The sequence below is a fragment of the Mizuhopecten yessoensis genome, unplaced genomic scaffold, assembly GCF_002113885.1.
Source record: "Mizuhopecten yessoensis strain PY_sf001 unplaced genomic scaffold, ASM211388v2 scaffold1471, whole genome shotgun sequence".
Taxonomy (NCBI): Eukaryota; Metazoa; Mollusca; class Bivalvia; order Pectinida; family Pectinidae; genus Mizuhopecten; species Mizuhopecten yessoensis.
Window position 1 is genome coordinate 337,604 of NW_018404063.1, and position 18,994 is coordinate 356,597.

The 18,994-nt window shown below is 36.0% G+C and overlaps 2 protein-coding genes across 2 annotated transcripts in view; one reads left to right on the plus strand and one right to left on the minus strand.

Moving 5' to 3' along the window:
• LOC110462901 (39S ribosomal protein L40, mitochondrial-like) overlaps positions 1–10,921 on the plus strand; it is a 16,728-nt gene extending 5,807 nt beyond the window's left edge. Inside the window, exons 2-5 of the mRNA XM_021517143.1 lie at positions 4,073–4,174; positions 4,487–4,642; positions 8,291–8,489; positions 10,044–10,921. Of these exons, the coding sequence (XP_021372818.1) occupies positions 4,073–4,174; positions 4,487–4,642; positions 8,291–8,489; positions 10,044–10,157 (571 nt within the window). The 3' untranslated portion in view covers positions 10,158–10,921. The remainder of the gene's footprint in view (positions 1–4,072; positions 4,175–4,486; positions 4,643–8,290; positions 8,490–10,043) is intronic.
• A 1,313-nt stretch (positions 10,922–12,234) lies between these two features.
• LOC110462917 (28S ribosomal protein S18a, mitochondrial-like) lies at positions 12,235–18,444 on the minus strand. The gene is made up of 5 exons (XM_021517161.1): positions 18,274–18,444; positions 16,092–16,123; positions 15,444–15,545; positions 14,594–14,717; positions 12,235–13,680 (listed from the first exon to the last, which is right to left on the minus strand). Exons 1-5 carry the CDS (start codon positions 18,401–18,403, stop codon positions 13,556–13,558), a joined length of 513 nt encoding a protein of 170 aa, XP_021372836.1. The 5' UTR covers positions 18,404–18,444; the 3' UTR covers positions 12,235–13,555.
• Positions 18,445–18,994: the final 550 nt, after the last annotated feature.

Consider the following 18,994-nt stretch of genomic DNA (forward strand, 5'->3'; position numbering starts at 1 on the left):
AAAATCTATAAAGTAAAAACTTTGTACATTAATGTATATTATACTTGGGGAGCTGTCTTAGAGATGTGTAACTGGGGATGGTATTCAACCTGGCCTTTAAGCCTTCCAATGATGCCTCCACTACTGATTCCGGGTCAAGATATTAATTTAGTTTGTTACTCTGTCCTGTCTAGATCTTAGCATGGCATGTGATGTCCTCAAGTTCTGCAATCACTTGCTGTGAACTATACTACTGGAACTGCTTAACAGCCTGTAGATATGCTCTGTGTCACCAAGGTAGACGAGTGCTCGAATGTATGAAAACACAGTGTAACAGTAATATGTCTAACATATGTAATTGTTTACATCTATACATTGAATTGTCATATATTAAAATCAGCTTTTAAAACATTTTGAATGTCAGAAGTATTTAATGCTCAGTGTATACAAAAAGTGTAAGACATATGACCAAAATAATTTGCGAAGCTTATTTTTAGTTCCGGAAACCTGTATCGCGGAAACGACATATTCCGCTCGTACTATTGTCTATTTTACGATAAATATACAGCAATAATTAGATGTAGACAAGGTAATGGTAGCAAATATTTGTTCAATTTTAATTCTATATACCGACCGCATATACAGGAACTACACAACAAACAGTGAAATCAAGCACAACACGTTTGGAATGGTGCGCTAGCATTGTGTACGGAAATATAATTTCGTGTATAAAACCGGACCCGGAGGCGGTCCAAAGATATATGGATCCGGAATACGAATCGGAACTTCGAAATATTGATTTTTATTTAAGTTCCGAGCATTAATGCTATTTGATTTTTATGTATATCAAATATAAGTGCTGGGACACGATAAAGTATTATTTTTTTGACGGTATGGATAATAATATAACATAATTTTGCCCTTTACGCATTAAAATAGGAATAGGCAAAATGGGGTGGGGGAATGGCGTTCTAACTTCAAGTGAGCGAAATTGCAGAATTTTCACCGAGAACCCCACATTTTTTTATGCTTACCGAAAATTATATATACTTGGCTGTCTTCTGTAAAAGTTTTATAAAATTGACATGGGTTTTGCTCGCATTTTTGCTTGTTTTTAATGCATTCGTTTGATGTAATTTTGTTAAAATTACATTTTGAAGAGAATAGATGGCCATGAAAAATGCATAAATATACCAAATATAATCATTTTTGTTTTATTTCTGCTTTTGATAGTACATCACGAGATGTGTAAAAAATATTCAACTTTGTGGTAACTCAAATTTTGCAAATATTATAGAAAACAAATTTTTACTTAATTTTCATATTTTGGGGGAAATTTGCAGAAAAGTAGCTACCTTACTGCTGATATATCTGAAAAAGTAAGTCGAGAACCCCCTTTTTTCTTTTCATATATGGAATCTACGTAAAACATGCAAGAAAATAAGCCTAATTAGAAAAAAATGACATGGGTTTTTTCCAAAAGGATGGACCCACCTTAAACCACATAACAATATGTCATATGTTAAATTACCTTGGATTTGAAAGAGTTATAATATAGGCTGACTGGTCGAGTGATTAACACTCCAGCCTTCTATGCTGCCGGGGTTTGATCCCCGAAGTCGTTGTACGCATGGATAGTTAGAGAAAGGGTTTTTCTCCTGCCCATACAACTCCAACAACCCAGGTGGAGTATAAATTGGTCTGGGGTGGATGTTGCGGTATCTGTGCTGTAACATTCAAGCGATGTGGCACTATAAATGATACCGTTGGAAGCACGGTCCCACTAAAAACAGACCACATTGCATTTCCAGCACACACCCAGACATACACACATGGGGAGATATTAGCCAGGTGGCATAGGGCTAGTAGTTAGTGCCTGATAAGGCAGCTCCTGCGGATTCCTTATAAAAAAAAATATATTGAATTAATGTATAAGCTAATTGTATTAATTGTATATCTATGTACAGTACAGTAAGGCACTTTAGAGTGGCTTATGTTAAAAAGTTAGACATCAGAATTGATAACTTTTTGTGTACAAAAGGACTTCGTTGTGTTATTTATTGGATTTATTTGAAAGAATAATGCCAATTTTTGCTCCAAGTTTTTAAAAGTACTCTGTGTTTTTATTTCGCTGTATTCCCCATTTCAGTAATAAAACTGTTACCCAAATGCAAGATTATTACCCATATCAGCCGGTGTGCCCAATCTGTTAGAATGACCTACATATTTTCAGTCTTATCCATCCTCGATACTCGAGGGGTTAGTAACGCTCACTTTCACCCTGTGCACCCCTGGAATATGTCATAGCAAAACTGAAGGCATGCAACTAGCTATTTGAATGGTCTGAGGTAAAAATACCTGATTAATCGTTGAGGCTCATACACGTCCTTCGAAAATTACAGAGGGACAAACTAGTATATAATATACAAACTTAATTTATTTGATAACAATCATGAAACTAGTTATTTCAACTAATAAGTGATATCACTGAATTGAATTAACCCTTTCACCAATGTAGACCATAATGGACTCGTCCAGATTAATGCATGATAGAGTTTACTAAAGTTACATAAGGGGGATTTAATCCCTTTCTTGTTGGCCTGGATGTTTGTGCACAGAGGGTCTAAATGTGGAAGGAAACTGGAGAAACCCACGTGGTCGGGCAAGTGACCGCCTTGGCGAAAGGCGATTGCACTGTGGCAGAGGCGTTTTTTGACGTTATGAATTTTAACCCCTGCACCACCCGACCCGACCACCCAATAAACCAGTCTTCTCGTCTCAGCCACAAGGTTGTGCACTCTGACTTAGCCTTTGATTTCGCTATGACATATTCCAGGGGTGCAGAGATCTAGAGCGAAAGCGAGCACAGCCTGTGGAGAATCGAGGATGATTTTTTCACCCTGCTGCCTTCTTTACCTATTTTGATTTCCTTGGTGACGCACAACTAACGTTAGCGTAACATGGCAGGGGTCTAAACTCTAAATTAATCAGAAACTCAACTGCAAAACTTAAAATTTCTTTTCATTATTTTTTTTTATATATATAAATATAATCTTTATTTATTTTACAACAATTATGACACAAGTTATTTCAACTTATATTAATCACTCTTGTTGGCCCGGTTGTTAGCGCGTGGGGGTCTTATTGTGGGAGGAAACCGAAGTACCCGGAGAAACCCACGTGGTCGGGCAGGTGACCCCAACATTTTCATGTCCGATCGGGGAATCGAACCACGGCCATTTGGTAATAAAACAATTGTTTCATGGTTTTTTTGGGAACAGTCAAAACTATCATCCCGAGGTAGGGGGAAGCCCTGGGCAAACAGTTCCCCAGGGCTTCCCCCTACCTCGGGGTGATAGTTTTGACTGTTCCCCAAATAGCCATGAAACAATTGTATACTGACATTGGATCTATGGAAAACAATCGCTGATGCATATAAATCTATATGACCAAAGAAATGTTCTAGTCTATATTTTAAATAAGGATTAATTCTAGCTCAAAGCATTATCAGGATATGAAAAAATCACATAATGCTTCATTCTAAAAGCTTTCAAATGTTGGCAAACTTTATGGCTTTTCAATTTGACATTAGTTAACTCATTCACCCCTGAAGACATTGAACTCTTCCAATTTAATGGTTGGAATAGTTGATTATGAAATTTCAGGGGTGAATGAGTTAACCAGAGATGTATATACTACTACATTGGTGTTATAAATCTCGAAGTTATTGACCTTTTTTTTCAGATTTTTTTCTTTCTAATAGCAACCCATCGCTATGCGGAAAGAAGGTGTGTTATATAGCTATACAACACACTTTTAGAAGGTGTGTTATATAGCTATATAGAAGGTGTTATATAGTTATATAGAAAGTGTGTTATATAGCTATATAACACACCTTCTTTATATACAATCTAAACTTGTCCACACTGTTGGAATTACTTCTTTGCCCCATATATATATATATAAGAAATATATCACTTTTTTTTTTTTTTTTTTTTTTAAATTTTAAATTTTTCAAATTTTTACATAAGTATACAATACAGTTACAATATATACATAACATGACATAAAACAGAAATGTATCTCTTTATAGGCTTGGAGTAGCAGCTAGGACAGCCTCCAGCTCACTACAGCTAAACCGATGTCTGAGGACCCAGGCCCACCCTCTACTCTTCCTGACAACTGACCATCTCCAGTAAGACAGGGACTTGCTCATTTTAATAGAAAAATCAATGACTGGGAAGGGAGAATACTCACAACTTTATTTCTTTTCAAATGACATTTTTTTATAGTTTACATTTTGACTGGCCACTGGGTATTTTTGTCCAGTATGTAAATTGATCAAATCAAATATATTGTGAGAAAGTAGTTCTTTACAGCCTGGATATTATAGCAAACAATGATTAAATTGCAATAAGTTTCAATGACATCACATCAAATCATTCTGTGCATTATTTTCTTTTTTTTGTCTGAATTAATTATAAAATGTGAAAATTTTTGTTCACAGGAAGAAAGGACAACACCCGCATATGAATAAGAGATTGGGCAAAAAGAAAAAACAGCTTGAAAAATTGCTAGCCAAGATGGACAAAAGAGCCCAACTAATCAAAGCTCCCATCAAAGAACGCATTATTGACATGAAACTTGAAAAAGAGGCAGTCAAGTAAGTGTCACAACAAAGCTTTGTAATATACATCCAAAAAGAGACTGTCTCATATCAGGATGAGATATTAACTCATTCACCCCTGAAGACACATTTGAGCTCTTCCAATCCAAAGGTTGGTATAGTTCATTATGAAATCTCAGGGGTGAATGAGCTAACTATTTTTGCTTGGTAGTCCTTAGTACTAGCTTAAGGTCATAGGAGTGTATTGATAAACGGAAATAGGAAGTACATCCCTAGTTGAAAATCCAATGTAGGGAGACAGTATCACAATTTCCGCATATTCTAAAGTTTAATATTAAAATGATGAACATTGTATGTTTATTATTGACAGAACAGAAACTCCAAAGCAATCCAGGCATTAATTCAGTTGTTTTTTATCGATGAGTCACATGTGTCCATTTTTCTGTACTTCAGGAAACCGGCTACCTATTTCACTACTGTGAAGTTTTTCATGAAAGATAACTCTTACATGTAATTACTATGTGTATATGGTTTTATTATATAATGTCCATTTTTAATCGTTTATAGATAATTAATTTTACACAATTTAAGCATTTATCAAATTGATATACATTAATGTTATACTAATCTATGTCAGTATCATTTATATTGAAATTATTTTGCAAAAAATAGTGTGTTTGATTTTTTTCTTCAAAATTCACTCCTTGTTACATAAATTTCCATTTAAAATCCTTAAAATTCTGACAACTTATACTTTTTTTGTGGCAGAAAATTATTTTTACTTCAAAGCAATATAACAGCAAAATTTGAAGAAATTCTACTGAGAAATGGTGACACAATCCTATTACCTTAATACTGTAAAAGCGTAATATTTCTTTGGGGATTTTTATTTCGTTTATTTTGTGGGTTTAAAAAAAAAAAAAATATAATCCCAAACGAAATTTTATACACATGAAATATAAACTAAACGAAAGTAATAAATATATACATTTAATTTTATAACAACTCCATGATGTATTTACAATGCCCGGTTTGTCACGCACCAGTTCATCCGTTGCATATAGAAGTCATTTAGCGTGGACTTGTTTGACAACACTGATTTTGAAATCAACCGACACTTTCTCAATCTCCACTCCATCTTGTATCTGCGAAGACACCTTTGCCGCATACAAGTTTTTGTTTGGTCAGTGATTTGAGTTTACCGTTAACTGTACGATCACACGGCTATAACTCCTCAGTGGTGACAGATTTGACCAATACACTAACGTACCTGTACTATATTTACCTGCATTTTGTCATTACGCTTTTCAATTTAAACTTCTTACTTACCAGAAGAAAAAAAATCAGGGTTTTAAAATATTGATTCCACGAAATTTAACCTCAACAAAAATGTATGCTTTTACAGTAGACTATCTGCTATCATGTGTCAGTGTAACTAGTCCAAGATTTACTTAACCTTTTCACATATGGTTCAAAAGGCTTCTTCCTGACGACCATTTCCATTATACAGGGATTACAGGGTTTGAATTCCAATTATATATAAACCCCAGTTACATACAATTTTTGTCTTCACAATACACTGATAAAAGTTTGCATAACAGATGTTCTTCATAAACTATTAAAATATGATTAGTTAACTCAATCACCCCTGAACTTTCATAATGAATTATTCCAACCATTGAATTGGAAGAGTTCAAATGTGTCTTCAGGGGTGAATGATTACAAGACAAGTCTGTCAGGGAAGCCGTCGTCTCAAAGTTGATTTTGTGGGGAAATAGGTCAGTTAACCCTTTCACCCCTCGGTAACTTTAGTAAACTCTGCCATGCATTGATCTGGTTGAGTCTATTATGGTCCACAGTGGTGAAAGGGTTAAATTACTGCAATAAAGATATACAAGTAATTAAGTTTTAGGAAACATTTGATAATTTAATCAAAGTGGGGGACTTAATGGTTTTACTCTCTGTTTCTTCTTCTTCTCCTCCTCCTCGTCTTTCCGCCTTAAAAGTGTCAGCGCATTTTCTCATAAACTTTTCATTGGATTCCAATGAAACTTCACCGGAGTATTGGGGCGTGTGCCTAGATGTGGAAGCTGGCAGCTGCTCTATTAACTTCGTTCCGCAATGGAATTTCATGAAACTTATACAAGTGTTCGGTATGGCAATGCCTTGAACAACTTCTCTATGATGAAGGTCAAGGTCACTAGAAAAAACTTTGTCATCGCTCTAGCGACTTCATTTGGTCTCTTTATATATATGTCACAATGTGTGAATGCGTGGGAAATTGTATCACTTGTGATGTCTTGTTTGATTAATAAATTCCTTATGTTTGACCTGAGTTCTCAAAACACATGTTTCCATAAATAGGCTTACAGAGTTAGGCACTGACTATTTTCCTTACCTAGTCTTTAGGACTAGTTAAGATATCAATCAATAGTCCTTGGTTGGTTTTACTTGCCTTGCCTCAGTACATTACGGTAACAGATCAGTATCAGACAGGGAGAGGGTGTAAAAAATATCTAGTCCTTAGAACTAACAGGTATGGAACATATACGATTCCTTCCGTTTTTTACTAGTCTAAGGCTTATCGACTAATGTTAGTTGTGAACCCTGGCTTAATTATAGTTAAACCCGTCTAATTTCATTTATTTAGAGTTGTTCGGGGAAAAAAATAATACAAAATTTATTTATTTTACAACAATGATGAAACAAGTTATTTCAACTTATATTAATCACTCTTGTTGTTCCGGATGTTAGCGCGCGGAGGGTCTTAATGTGGGGGCAAACCGGAGTACCCGGAGAAAACCCACGTGGTCCCATACCTTTTCATGTCCGATCGGGGAATCAAACCGCATTGTTTAAAGTGCATTATCCATGCACCACCCGACCACCCAGAATTATTCTAATGATCAATGATTTTTTTCCCAATTTCATCCTGGAGTCTGTCGTCGTCGTCATCATCCCCCCCCCCCCCCCCCCCCCCCCCAACAAAATGAACAATTTAACATCTTCTTCTGTACTGAGGCTGACAAATAGTAAATATAAAATAAAATCCATATATCTGGTTATATTTAACCTCACACATGCTAATGAAACTCTAACACCAAGATAGAGCCTCACATTGGTATGCGTGTCCATGACGAGGCTCATGATGAGGTAACGTCACTGTATCCAAATCGGGACACTTTTTAGATGAATCTTTATACCATACTATCCGTTCCAAAAATGTTGGTGCATTTTTCATAGATAGATACTATCCACTTTTCATTTCTATTACTAGGTGATATTTCGGGCAGGTGGTTCAATAAATAAAACAGGAAATACCATTGGGGTTCCGTAGGCCCTGCGTAACTGTACACTGAAAGCTTAAGGGACACTTCGGTATTTTGGCTAATATTGTGGATTACGGCAGCATCAATCAGAAATTTAATGTAAAATTTTCTTCTACTGACACTAATTTTTCCAGCAAGATTTTGACATTATGAAAGGGTTTGGCAATATATCAAAAGGAATTATTAAAAAAAATAAATTGAAATTAAAATATTTTTGGCATTATGCAAATGAAATAAGAGAATTGTATTTACTGTAATTTTATAAATACTTTTAACATTTGAAAACCATTATCAACTAAAAACTTCTTGCATAATGAAAAATTCTCATCTGAATGCATTTCTTTCTGTCCAACAGAATTAGAAAACGAGAACTGTCAGTCCCACCTGAAGAAAGGGAGAAGGAAATGAAAAAATTCTCGCACGAATGGAAAGTGTACTGCAGAGATTTTATAACACAAGAAATACATACGGTACAAAAGCGGTTATTATCACAACAAAAGGCTCTGGGGGAATTACGGAAGGAGTCGGAGGAACTTTATCAGAAGGCCATTGCTGTGAGTTATATTTCTAAACATTTTCTTCAGGTTGGAAAGTATGGATTATGAGAAGTTCTTTTTACACAACCAATAACATTTTCTATGTGACGTTTCGATGATAAGTATGATATGTACACTGTCACCTTCATCAGACAAATGCTGTAAGTTGTAAATTACATTTCAGTAAAATATTGAGCTCTCGGAGGTATTGCCTTTGTGAATTATTATTTTCGGGGTTGTGTTTTCAGATGCTTTGTTTAAGGATCCCTGTACCACTGCCAAAAACTGTAACGAAATATTGAAAGTTGTTTTTCCCGGCATGAATATAGCTTCGATAAATCATTTCTTGAAAGAAAACCATACCTTGCAAGATTTTTTTATGAAAAAAAAGATGAAATAAACAAAACATAACATGTATAGGTAAACAATTATGTACTAAATGTAGAAATTTAGCTGGGCTAGACCGGGATTTGAACCCAGGACTTCAGACTGCTATACTATTACTCTACAACAGACTGAGCTACCTAGTAAACAGAGTGGGTTGACCCAACTGTGCTACAGTTACGTCCAAACGGAAGTAAAGGGGAGGTTACTGTGTAAACAAAAAACTACAGTGCAGTGGGACAGGGATCTTTAACTTTTAGACCATTTTTCACTGTGTACTTATGTGTACAATTTTTAACCTTTTACAATTCAGTTTATTTTTGGTGTATTACGTTTTTTTGTAATTGTCCTTTATTGTTGTTGTCAGGCCCGAAATTGCTTCACCATTGCTGGGCCGTTAAGCAATCAACTATCTAACTAGCTCTATAACTACTGTAGAAAAGTCATACTCAACCTGGTATATTTTCATATCTCTCACAGAAGTTGAAGACCACATACCAATTCAACACCTTGGATCTTCCACTGAAATTATATTATATATAATGATCATTTTCATTTATCAAACCTATTTTGTACTTTGAGGTTCAGTGACTGTGGCGTAATTTATTTTTGTCTGGAGTTCACTGGTCTTAGTTCACTTACCTAACCCTTTCACCACTGTAGACCATAATAGACTAATCCGTATCAATGTATGGTAGAGTCTACTAAAGTTACCTAGGGGTGAAAGGTTTAAATGCTGTGGAAAGTGAGTGGGTTAATTTTCGTCAGATAGGTTTGTTAAGATTATTAAACAAACCAAAACATATTGTGTGTCACAACAAAGTCAAATAGTTTGATAGGAATGCATGGTAAAATATTTCGCTAAATTTGTGCTGGAGGGACGGTAGACTAGTGGTAGGACGCCGGACTCGTCACCGAAGGGTTGCAGGCTCGAGTCACATCACGTCACGGCACTGTGTTGTATCTGTGAACAAGATCCTTAACTCCGCTTGTTCCAGTCTACTCAGCTGTAAATGAGTACTGAAATAGCAGCACCGGCTGTATGCTCCCCAGGTAGTTGAGAAAGATATTGGCTGGTTGCAAAGGCCCTATAACCACGGATTCTTTGAGACTATCTAGGTTATGATAAAGCAGTATATGAGAACCGCTGATTATTATTTATTATTATTATTGCTTCATTTTTTACAGATTGATGAAGATTTGTACAATTTTTCGGTGAAGAGACTTACGGATACACCAGCCATCCCAGGGTTCCAACCTATTGATGGAGAGTACACTGATGTTACCATTAAATATGACTGACCGATGGCTTGGCTGATGATCAAGAAACATTTATAACAACTTATGTCCAGTTGAGACCGACTGATGGTTTTGCTGATATTATAAAGAAACTTTTATAACAACTAATATCTTGTTGAGACTGACCACTGGCTTGGCTGCCATATATTTTTTTTTTTTATTTGAGACTGACCGATGGTTTTGCTGCCATATAAAGAAACATTTTTAACAACTAATGTCCAGTTAAGACTGACCGACAGGTTGGCTACTACACGACGGAACATTTGTGATGTCTTAAGTTCAGCTATTGGGGGGCAGCCCCAGTCTCTTTTAACTCATGTCCAACAGATTCTTCAGATTATATAGCTCCGTCACATGTCTTTGCAGTAAAACCTGGTTATACTTCCATTATTTGTCCAGAAAAAATGTCATTATAAAGGTGTTTGGCAAAATAAATTGAAGGAAATACTTGAAATAATTCAAGAAAACGTAAAGAAGACAGGTTTATTAATACAATGAATATTTAAGTACATAACATACTTTACGTAGTTATTCCATGTGACGGGTGAAGTTAACACTAGGCATGTGACGGGTGAAGTTAACACTAGGCATGTGACAGGTGAAGTTAACACTAGGCATGTGACTGGTGAAGTTAACACTAGGCAAATTTGGATTTACTGGTGAATGGCGGAAAGTTTGACCGAACAAAGGTTGCTGGAATAAAGTACATTTCGAAGGACATAAACAGGAATCATTAACAACAAAGGACATAGACAGGAATCATTAACAACAAAGGACATAGTTCGTTGAAATGTACATGTACTAGCATCAATGGCAAGAACCAAATGAAATACATGTCCCGAATAAATGTGTGTGAAAGTGTTGAAAAAACTGTTCAGAAATTTATATTAAATTTCATTGATTTGACAGATTTGTTGGCTGTTCATTTTCAAGAAAATCTACTTCAAATTTTAAATACAAATACAAACAAACTTTCAATATCATCAGGGGTCATCAGGGGTCATCAGGGGTCAAAGCTAACTATTTTAGCCACTAGGAAAGATTTTCAAGGAATCAAAAATCTGGCAAAACATAAATTTATTTCATCAAATATAAGCTGAACGTAGATCTTAACAACTGAAGCCAAGATAGTTTAAGGATGCAACATAAAGCCTTCTCATGATGTAACTATATAGAAACCACAGACAAATGGTCACGAGCATGAAAGAAGCGACACCAGACTACAGACAAGGCGAGGCTATAGCAATCATAACATGCCAACACAAATTTTCAATAGGTGTTATCACGACCATCCACGAGTTACTCCCCTTGGTCTGGAGCATCCTTAGGCCAAGGGGACTAAATTTTGTATAAATGGTGGGTGTGGCCCCCCCTGGGGGCAGAGGGGCGGGGCCCAATAGGGGAAATAGAAGTAAAACCTTTACAATCCTTCTTCTACCATAGGGATTAAGGGATTTTATCCTAATTTAGTCTGGAGCATCCTTGGGCCAAGGGGACTCAATTTTGTATAAGCAGTGGGTGTGGTCTCCCAGGGGGCAGAAGGGCGGGGTCCAATAGGAGAAAGAGAGGAAAAACCTTTAAAATCCTTCTTCGACCATTGTGATTAAGGGATTTTATCCTTATTTAGTCTGGAGAATCCTTTGGCCAATGGGACTCAATTTTGTTTAAACGGTGAGTATGACCCCCCTAGGGGTGGGGCTCTGTTTGTAATTTGTTATATCTCAAGTACTGGATGGATCTTTCTGGAATTCTATATGTACTTACAGCACCTACCATGGAGTGCTATATCTTTACTTCATACCAATTATTTTAAACATATTCAGGTGAGCGATACAGGCCCTCTGGGCCTCTTGTTCTTATTTGGAGTAGGTGATACCTTTTGACTTTAAAATATTACCCAATTCATTACATGGAAGTTCGTGGAAATTCGTATCTGAATGTTTTGGCGCTGCCATGTTGTCCGTTGCCCCAGCGAGTACAGTTTAATCCCCTCCTATTTGAAGAGTTCCACTGGTCACGATATCATCTATTGGACTGCAATTGAATACTTAATGATACTTAATAATAAGTAATGCATGAATGAAATGATAATACTTTATTATCCAAATTCTTCCATTCACAACAAATATACATCCATACACAAATTCACACAAATTTACATAGTTATTCCAAGTAAGATTTTTCTTGGCTTTACACACAAATCTTTATATTTTCTCTTGGCTGATCTGCAGTCTAATAATCTAGCGATTTAAATTTGATGAACATGGGTGTACAACCCCACAAGCTAGACACATGAAGCTATTATACGCTTTCATGAAAGGACTAGTGAAGATATTTTCAAAATGTACTATGAAAATATAGGTACGCTAGTTGACTTTTTAAAATCTGCCTGCTGGCTTGAACACTTAATAGGAAACTACACCCCTGGATGAGCTATCTTGATGTACAAGTACCAACCGTAGCATAACCCTCACACCGAGTATTACAGCAACCTGTATTTATAGATATCTAATTATTTTCTTAAAAACAGGCATGATGTTTCCTAAAGTGACTCGTAAATTTGATCAACTGTCATCTAAACCAGGACTTACTCGTGTGAACACTCAACCACCATTTTACACTTCCATCAGACTGAAATTTGAATTCACATGAAACTTTGATACCAGTGTAAACAAATTCAGAGAAACGTCGTAAGAATGTCGCTGTCTTTTACAGTCCTATGCATCAACATTTAATTCATTCTCGATACTCAATAGGTTACGCTCACTTTTGTTCTCTGCATCTGGAATATATCGTTGCAAATGCACGTGGCTAGCAATTTGATTGATCTTGGGTAAAAAAAAATAACTACCTGGTACCTACTGCTAGGCTGATACCTGTCCTTTGAAGATTACAGAGGACCAACACCCTATTTTAAAGCCAGACATTCGCCATTATGCAACTGACATATTCTTTTGATGTACAGCAAAAGATCAAACTAGTAGTCTTGTCTCATCTACAAGGCGGTGCCACTGAGCCTTTGGTTTTGCTATGACATATTCCAGGGATGAAGAGAGTGTAAGTGAGTGTAACCCCTTGATATCGAGGATGAACTTCACTGAAAATAATCTCGGGACAGGTGAAAAATATGTCTGTTTTTCAGTCAACGCATTTCAAGATGTATTTATTGTCAATTAGAACTTGTAATTGCATTAACTCATTCACCCCTGAAATTTTATAATGAACTATTCCAACATTTGTATTGGAAGAGTTCAAATGTGCCTTCAGGGGTGAATGAGTCACCTGAGTGACTAATATGACCTAATATAATTTTAATATTTTGGGAGTTTGTGTCAATATTAGTTTATCAATATTTTGAAGGTTTACACAATTTGGACTGCTTCATTTCCTGGTAAGATTAATCACGCTACTGGAATCTTGTCCCAATCTTCATAGTAAACGTTGTACTTTTTCCATGCATAAGTTGACATATTGCTCGTCCTTTTCTTGCCGTCCTTACGTGGTGGCCTCAAATTGGGCATTAAACCTATAAGAAGAAAAAAAAATGTTATGAAGAATTAGAAAAATAAAATTCTACAGAGGTGCAGGGTGCTGGGGAGTGGCCAATTTTGTATTAGCATGCCACCTCTACAACTTGAAATCGGTCCAGTACTTTTGGCAGGAGATGTCATTTAACTCATTCACCCCTGAAATGTCATAATGAACTATTCCAACCTTTGAATTGGGGGAGTTCAAATGTGTCTTCAGGGGTGAATGATTTATAGATCATCAGCCTATTTAACCCCCTTTGACCAAGCCCTTCAGCCATCAGGAAGGTATGGCTCTAAATTTGCATGACTTTTAATCCCATGGCCTAAGTATACAAACACCAATATTTGGTATGATTCTGCTCCGTACTTTGGGAAAACTGGACAGACAAAAGAAGACAGTTGATGGACCACAACCACATAAGGTCACCCTGGTACTTTGTACTGCCCAGCTTATGCACATATTTTGCCCATGTAAACTCAGCCTTTGTCTTGGAATAATATAAATATTGAATCAGAGTCCAGTCATATTTGTCAAAGTTCTGAGCAATCAAAGTGCAGTAACTAATCAACTACCAATTATGCATAGATTTTGCTCAACTTTGAACTTAGCCTCAGTCTTGATACTAATTTTCATCAAAATGTAATTTTTGATCAATACCATAGGACAGTTATCCTGTGGAACCCAAAGTGTGGAGGACAGACAAATACCATATACCATAATATGTCCATCAATAATGACAGGAGTATAAAACAAATTATCAATAGTTCAAACCTATTTCTTTCCAAAAATTCAGAACAATTGTAAAATATTAAATTTTTACATCATTACACAATTCATAAAGCTAAATTCCTCAGAGAAAATAAGAACTGACCCAATAGCCTGTGTGCAATTCACACTGATTAACTGACCTGCTCTCTGAGCCTTGTGAAGATTTTGGTTCATCAAGGTCTGTTGATAGCCACACAGGCCGCTCACCCAGCGAGGTAATATCTGACCATTCTTGTCAACAAATTGGCTAATGATCAGCACATCCTACAAGGGGAGATAATTTGACAATTAATACTAGTTAAGGATAGATGAATACAATTTATGTAAAGGGAGTTCATTATCATCCACCAAATACAGTAATACAACTTACCACAAACAATTTTACATTGGCGAGGTAAATTATTACATAACAAATATATAAAGAGATCACTCATCATAACGTCTGAGAAAGGGGAGATTACTCATAATTCAAAAGGTAGTTTTCAGAAGGGGAGATCACTTATCATTGAATGAACAGTTTTGCAAAGACATGACACAAACTGTTTTGTACTGTGAGATTTATTTTAGTATTAAAAAAAGTTTACAAGGGGAGATCACTCACTTTGAAAACGCAATGAATATTGGAATATACATATTTTATAAATTATTCAAATTTCAAATATAGACTGATTTTACGTCTGACAGCAATGGGATTATTGCTACTAACTAGGTTTGCTCCTAAGGAATGGGGGTTGGGGGGTGGGGGGTTGGGTGGGGATGGGTTAAGAGAAAAAATGTGTCTCAAATGCAGGCCCCATTGCCCCTTGTTGACATATATTTTACATGTATGAATTAACATCTAGGGTTGATAGGTATGATGAAAACTTGAGACACATACTTTTTTCTTTGCCTTATATATAGGTTAATAATCATCTTAATTTTTTTTCATTTCTCTTGCAACTAAAACAACAGAGATTACCATGATGATAGTATATATATAAACAAACCTACCGTGTACTTCACATTAAATCCACACAGGGTACAGCCTTTATCTGGTTTATCAATACAGGTTAATTTACCAGTTCTCTCCGATTCCAACAGATTTGCTTCAACCTAAAACATAATCATTAAGCACAAAACATTACATTACAATGGCACAGTTTTTTTTTAAAGTGCTTTAATTTGGCGGTGTCAAATGTGCATTTTCACACCTGGAATTTATTTGCGGGGTCTTAAATTCGCGTTTCATCACATTTTTATTTTTTTCGTAACCCCTGGATATCAAGGATGGATATTGATAGCAACAAATGGCAGATCTCTAATCAAAATTTTCGCTGGAGTTTGGAATTCGGGCTTTGAAAGTAAATCTCAAATATAGAAACATAAAACTCTGAGAAATAAAAGCACTTTACAGTACTTTATGCAGTATACAATGCATGTTGTTACAATTAAGAATGTCTCTCCGGGTCTTCAATAAAAGCCTCATGTTTACTACAGAATACCTTTGTTCAAAGATGTCTTTCAAAATTCACAATACAAGGCTTCAATTGAACTTTGGTAGATTACAATGAAGAGGTTTATTTGTTGTGTTATTTACATATTTAACAACAGCCAACTGAACTTTGGTATAATGTATACAAATTCTTGTTGATTACTTACTGTTAGTGTGTCACCATCTTCTGTCTCCTTGACTGAAAAAGAATAAATGCTTAACAGTTAATCAGTACAACACAGGGTTAAAACAGGTTCCCAAATGAGTGATGGTTTATTATCATGTTTATCTAACTTGAGTTAGTCAATTTTCAAAATGCATAGAGACACAAGTTTTACCAAGAGTCTTTTACAAAAGGTTAGACATCAGAATTGATTTATTTTTGTGCACTTCATTGTTATTTATTGGATTAAGTTGAAAGAATTACGCCCTTTTTTCCACTCCCAAGTGTTTAAAAGAACTTTGTGTGTTTTTATTTCACTTTTTTCCCCATTTCAGTAATAAAATTGTAACTCGAATGAGTAACAGTGACCCAAATGCAGGATCATTACCCATATGCGGCATTGTACCCAACCTGTTTATTATTATTTTTTATTTGGCAGAGACAGTTAAAACATCCTCCATAGTCTCTAAGACAAGTTTGCACACCGGGTTTGGGTGAGAACTTCAACTAACGGGAAGGTTATTTATCTTTGCCACTGCACCAACAAAATGCTGAAAACAACTATTTCATATCTTTAAGAAAGAGTTTTTTACGGCAGGGTAGATTTTGTCAACTATTTTCATAAGTATATTGGTTTATCATGCGACTCATGAACATGCCATCCATGCATAGGAAGTATGTGGACAAGCTCTGGTATAGAAGAAAACAGAACATACATGTTTTTTAAAATGAGAGTCAGTTATTTCGGACTAGACCCTAAACCTGTTGAAAGTTTAACAGCAGTTAGATCTGAAATTAATAACCCACACCTTAGAATTTAGTCTGAGTTTCCTCTGGCCCTGACACCAGACATCTATCTGTCAAAATGTCTTATGTCTTGTGTTTAGGGCCAGAGGAAACTCGGGCTACTCGGAACTATTCAAAGCAGTCTTTGTACAGACATTGGAAATGTTAGTAAACTGTTTGATTAAACTCCATCTGTATGTCTATCTTACCAGTGGAAGCAGTGGGTCCACCCTCCTGGTAGCCCAAAATCCCCCCCCCCCCCCCCGACACCAGACAGACATTTTGACAGCTGGATGTTTGGTGACACAGTGGTGTCTATCTGTCAAAAAGTCTGGTGTCAAGGCCAGAGGTGCTCTTTCTATATGTTATACTCCACAGAGACCAAAATGGCTTTAATACGGAGGGGTGCTATCAAAGTCTGTGGTAGAACTAATATTAATTAATACCCAGTCTCCTCAGCTCAACTCGAGCTACTCTCCTGATGGTACTTATATAAAACCCGGCCTCTTCCTACCGACACGGTTATAGAGAAATTCTCTTTAGCTCATTCGGTATGTTCAAGTTTCCAGGTCCCTAGCGGTGGCATAGAAAATATAATTATAAGGATCATATGAAACAGGTACTCCAACAATGTAAGAGGTTTTACACGGCGAAATACTTTTGACAGGCGCCGCGTAACCTCTAACTGCCCATAGCTGATTTTCCCGATGCTGACGATCACATTTTCAAAGTTCGGATTAAGAAAGAGTTTATCGTGTTTACATACATTTAAATGGCCAAAAGGGTCCAATAAATATTCCTTTCCATAAATCCATGATTATTTGAAAAAAAATCGTGTCAAAGACATAAATAATGAGTTTTTCCTCATTCGAAGCGAAGCAGACAGCATTTGCCATGATTTTTCCGGTTAATACAAAAATGGATTACATGTAAAGTTTCACAAGCGGAATACAAACAAACTCCGTATCATTTCGTTCCGTTTAAAATACCCCTGCTATTTTGTATTAATCCAGGAAGACATGTTTTAAATGTAGGTCAGAGATGTGCTACAACGACATGGACATGTATTTTCAGTGTTCTATTCCGTAATATACTATATATTTGTGTCTGTAACATACATATGATATCTTTATTATATAAACCGTGAGTAGTCATCGTTGTCATGAACTGTTAACCACTTAAGTCAGTTTTTCAAGCCGATTTTGTTCCGCCCGGGTTTCGGGCGGAAACTGCATCAAAGAATAAGTGCTTCGGAAATGAGAGGTCGCAGTCGGCAAAATCATATCCGATAGAGAAAAGGCCGATCAGCGGCCTCTCATTTTATGGGAGTAATGAAACAGGTAGAGGTCATCAAGACTCTCCAATAAAGACAAAAATTCCGACTATGAATACAAGCTTACTTTCTCTTATGTTTAAACAAGACGTTGTTGAAATCTGTCTCTTGAACAATGTTGATGGGAAAATAGCTGACTTTTGAATTGCAGACGAATTTAGACACAACCGGCGTGCGGAATTCACAACACACGCCATGTTGAATAATCATTGGTCACTTCAACGCTTTAAAGTCTGTGCGACGCTTAATGCATGCTCTAATTTCAGTGCCGATCATTACAAAATATCCGTAATTTTTATTTAAACATATTTTATTACAAAATTTGCAAAGGGATTAGGCACAATTTATTCCAAATTATGAAGCCTTCTCCAAGAACTATTTTACACAATGTACATGGCAACATCAATAAATTTTACAAATCATAAATGAAAAAAAGAAAAAAAAAGAGAGAGAGAGAGAATTTAGAACCTACCACTGTCTTTAAGGTGGGTCCATCCTTTTGGAAAAACCCATGTTATTTTTTTCTAATTAGGCTTATTTTCTTGCATGTTTTACGTAGATTCCATATATGAAAAGAAAAAAAGGGGGTTCTCGACTTACTTTTTGAGATATATCAGCAGTAAGGTAGCTACTTTTCTGCAAATTTCCCCCAAAATATGAACTATCAAAAGCAGAAATAAAACAAAAATGATTATATTTGGTATATTTATGCATTTTTCATGGCCATCTATTCTCTTCAAAATGTAATTTTAACAAATTTACATCAAACGAATGCATTAAAAACAAGC

Excerpts from the sequence above, each read along its gene's own strand:
- LOC110462917 (XM_021517161.1), bottom strand. The coding sequence starts at position 18,403 with ATGGCGTGTGTTGTGAATTCCGCACGCCGGTTGTGTCTAAATTCGTCT. Across the intron at positions 15,546-16,091 it reads AAGATGGTGACACACTAACA|GTTGAAGCAAATCTGTTGGA; the intron begins GTAAGTAATCAA and ends ATTATGTTTTAG. Across the intron at positions 13,681-14,593 it reads TCACAAGGCTCAGAGAGCAG|GTTTAATGCCCAATTTGAGG; the intron begins GTCAGTTAATCA and ends TTCTTCTTATAG.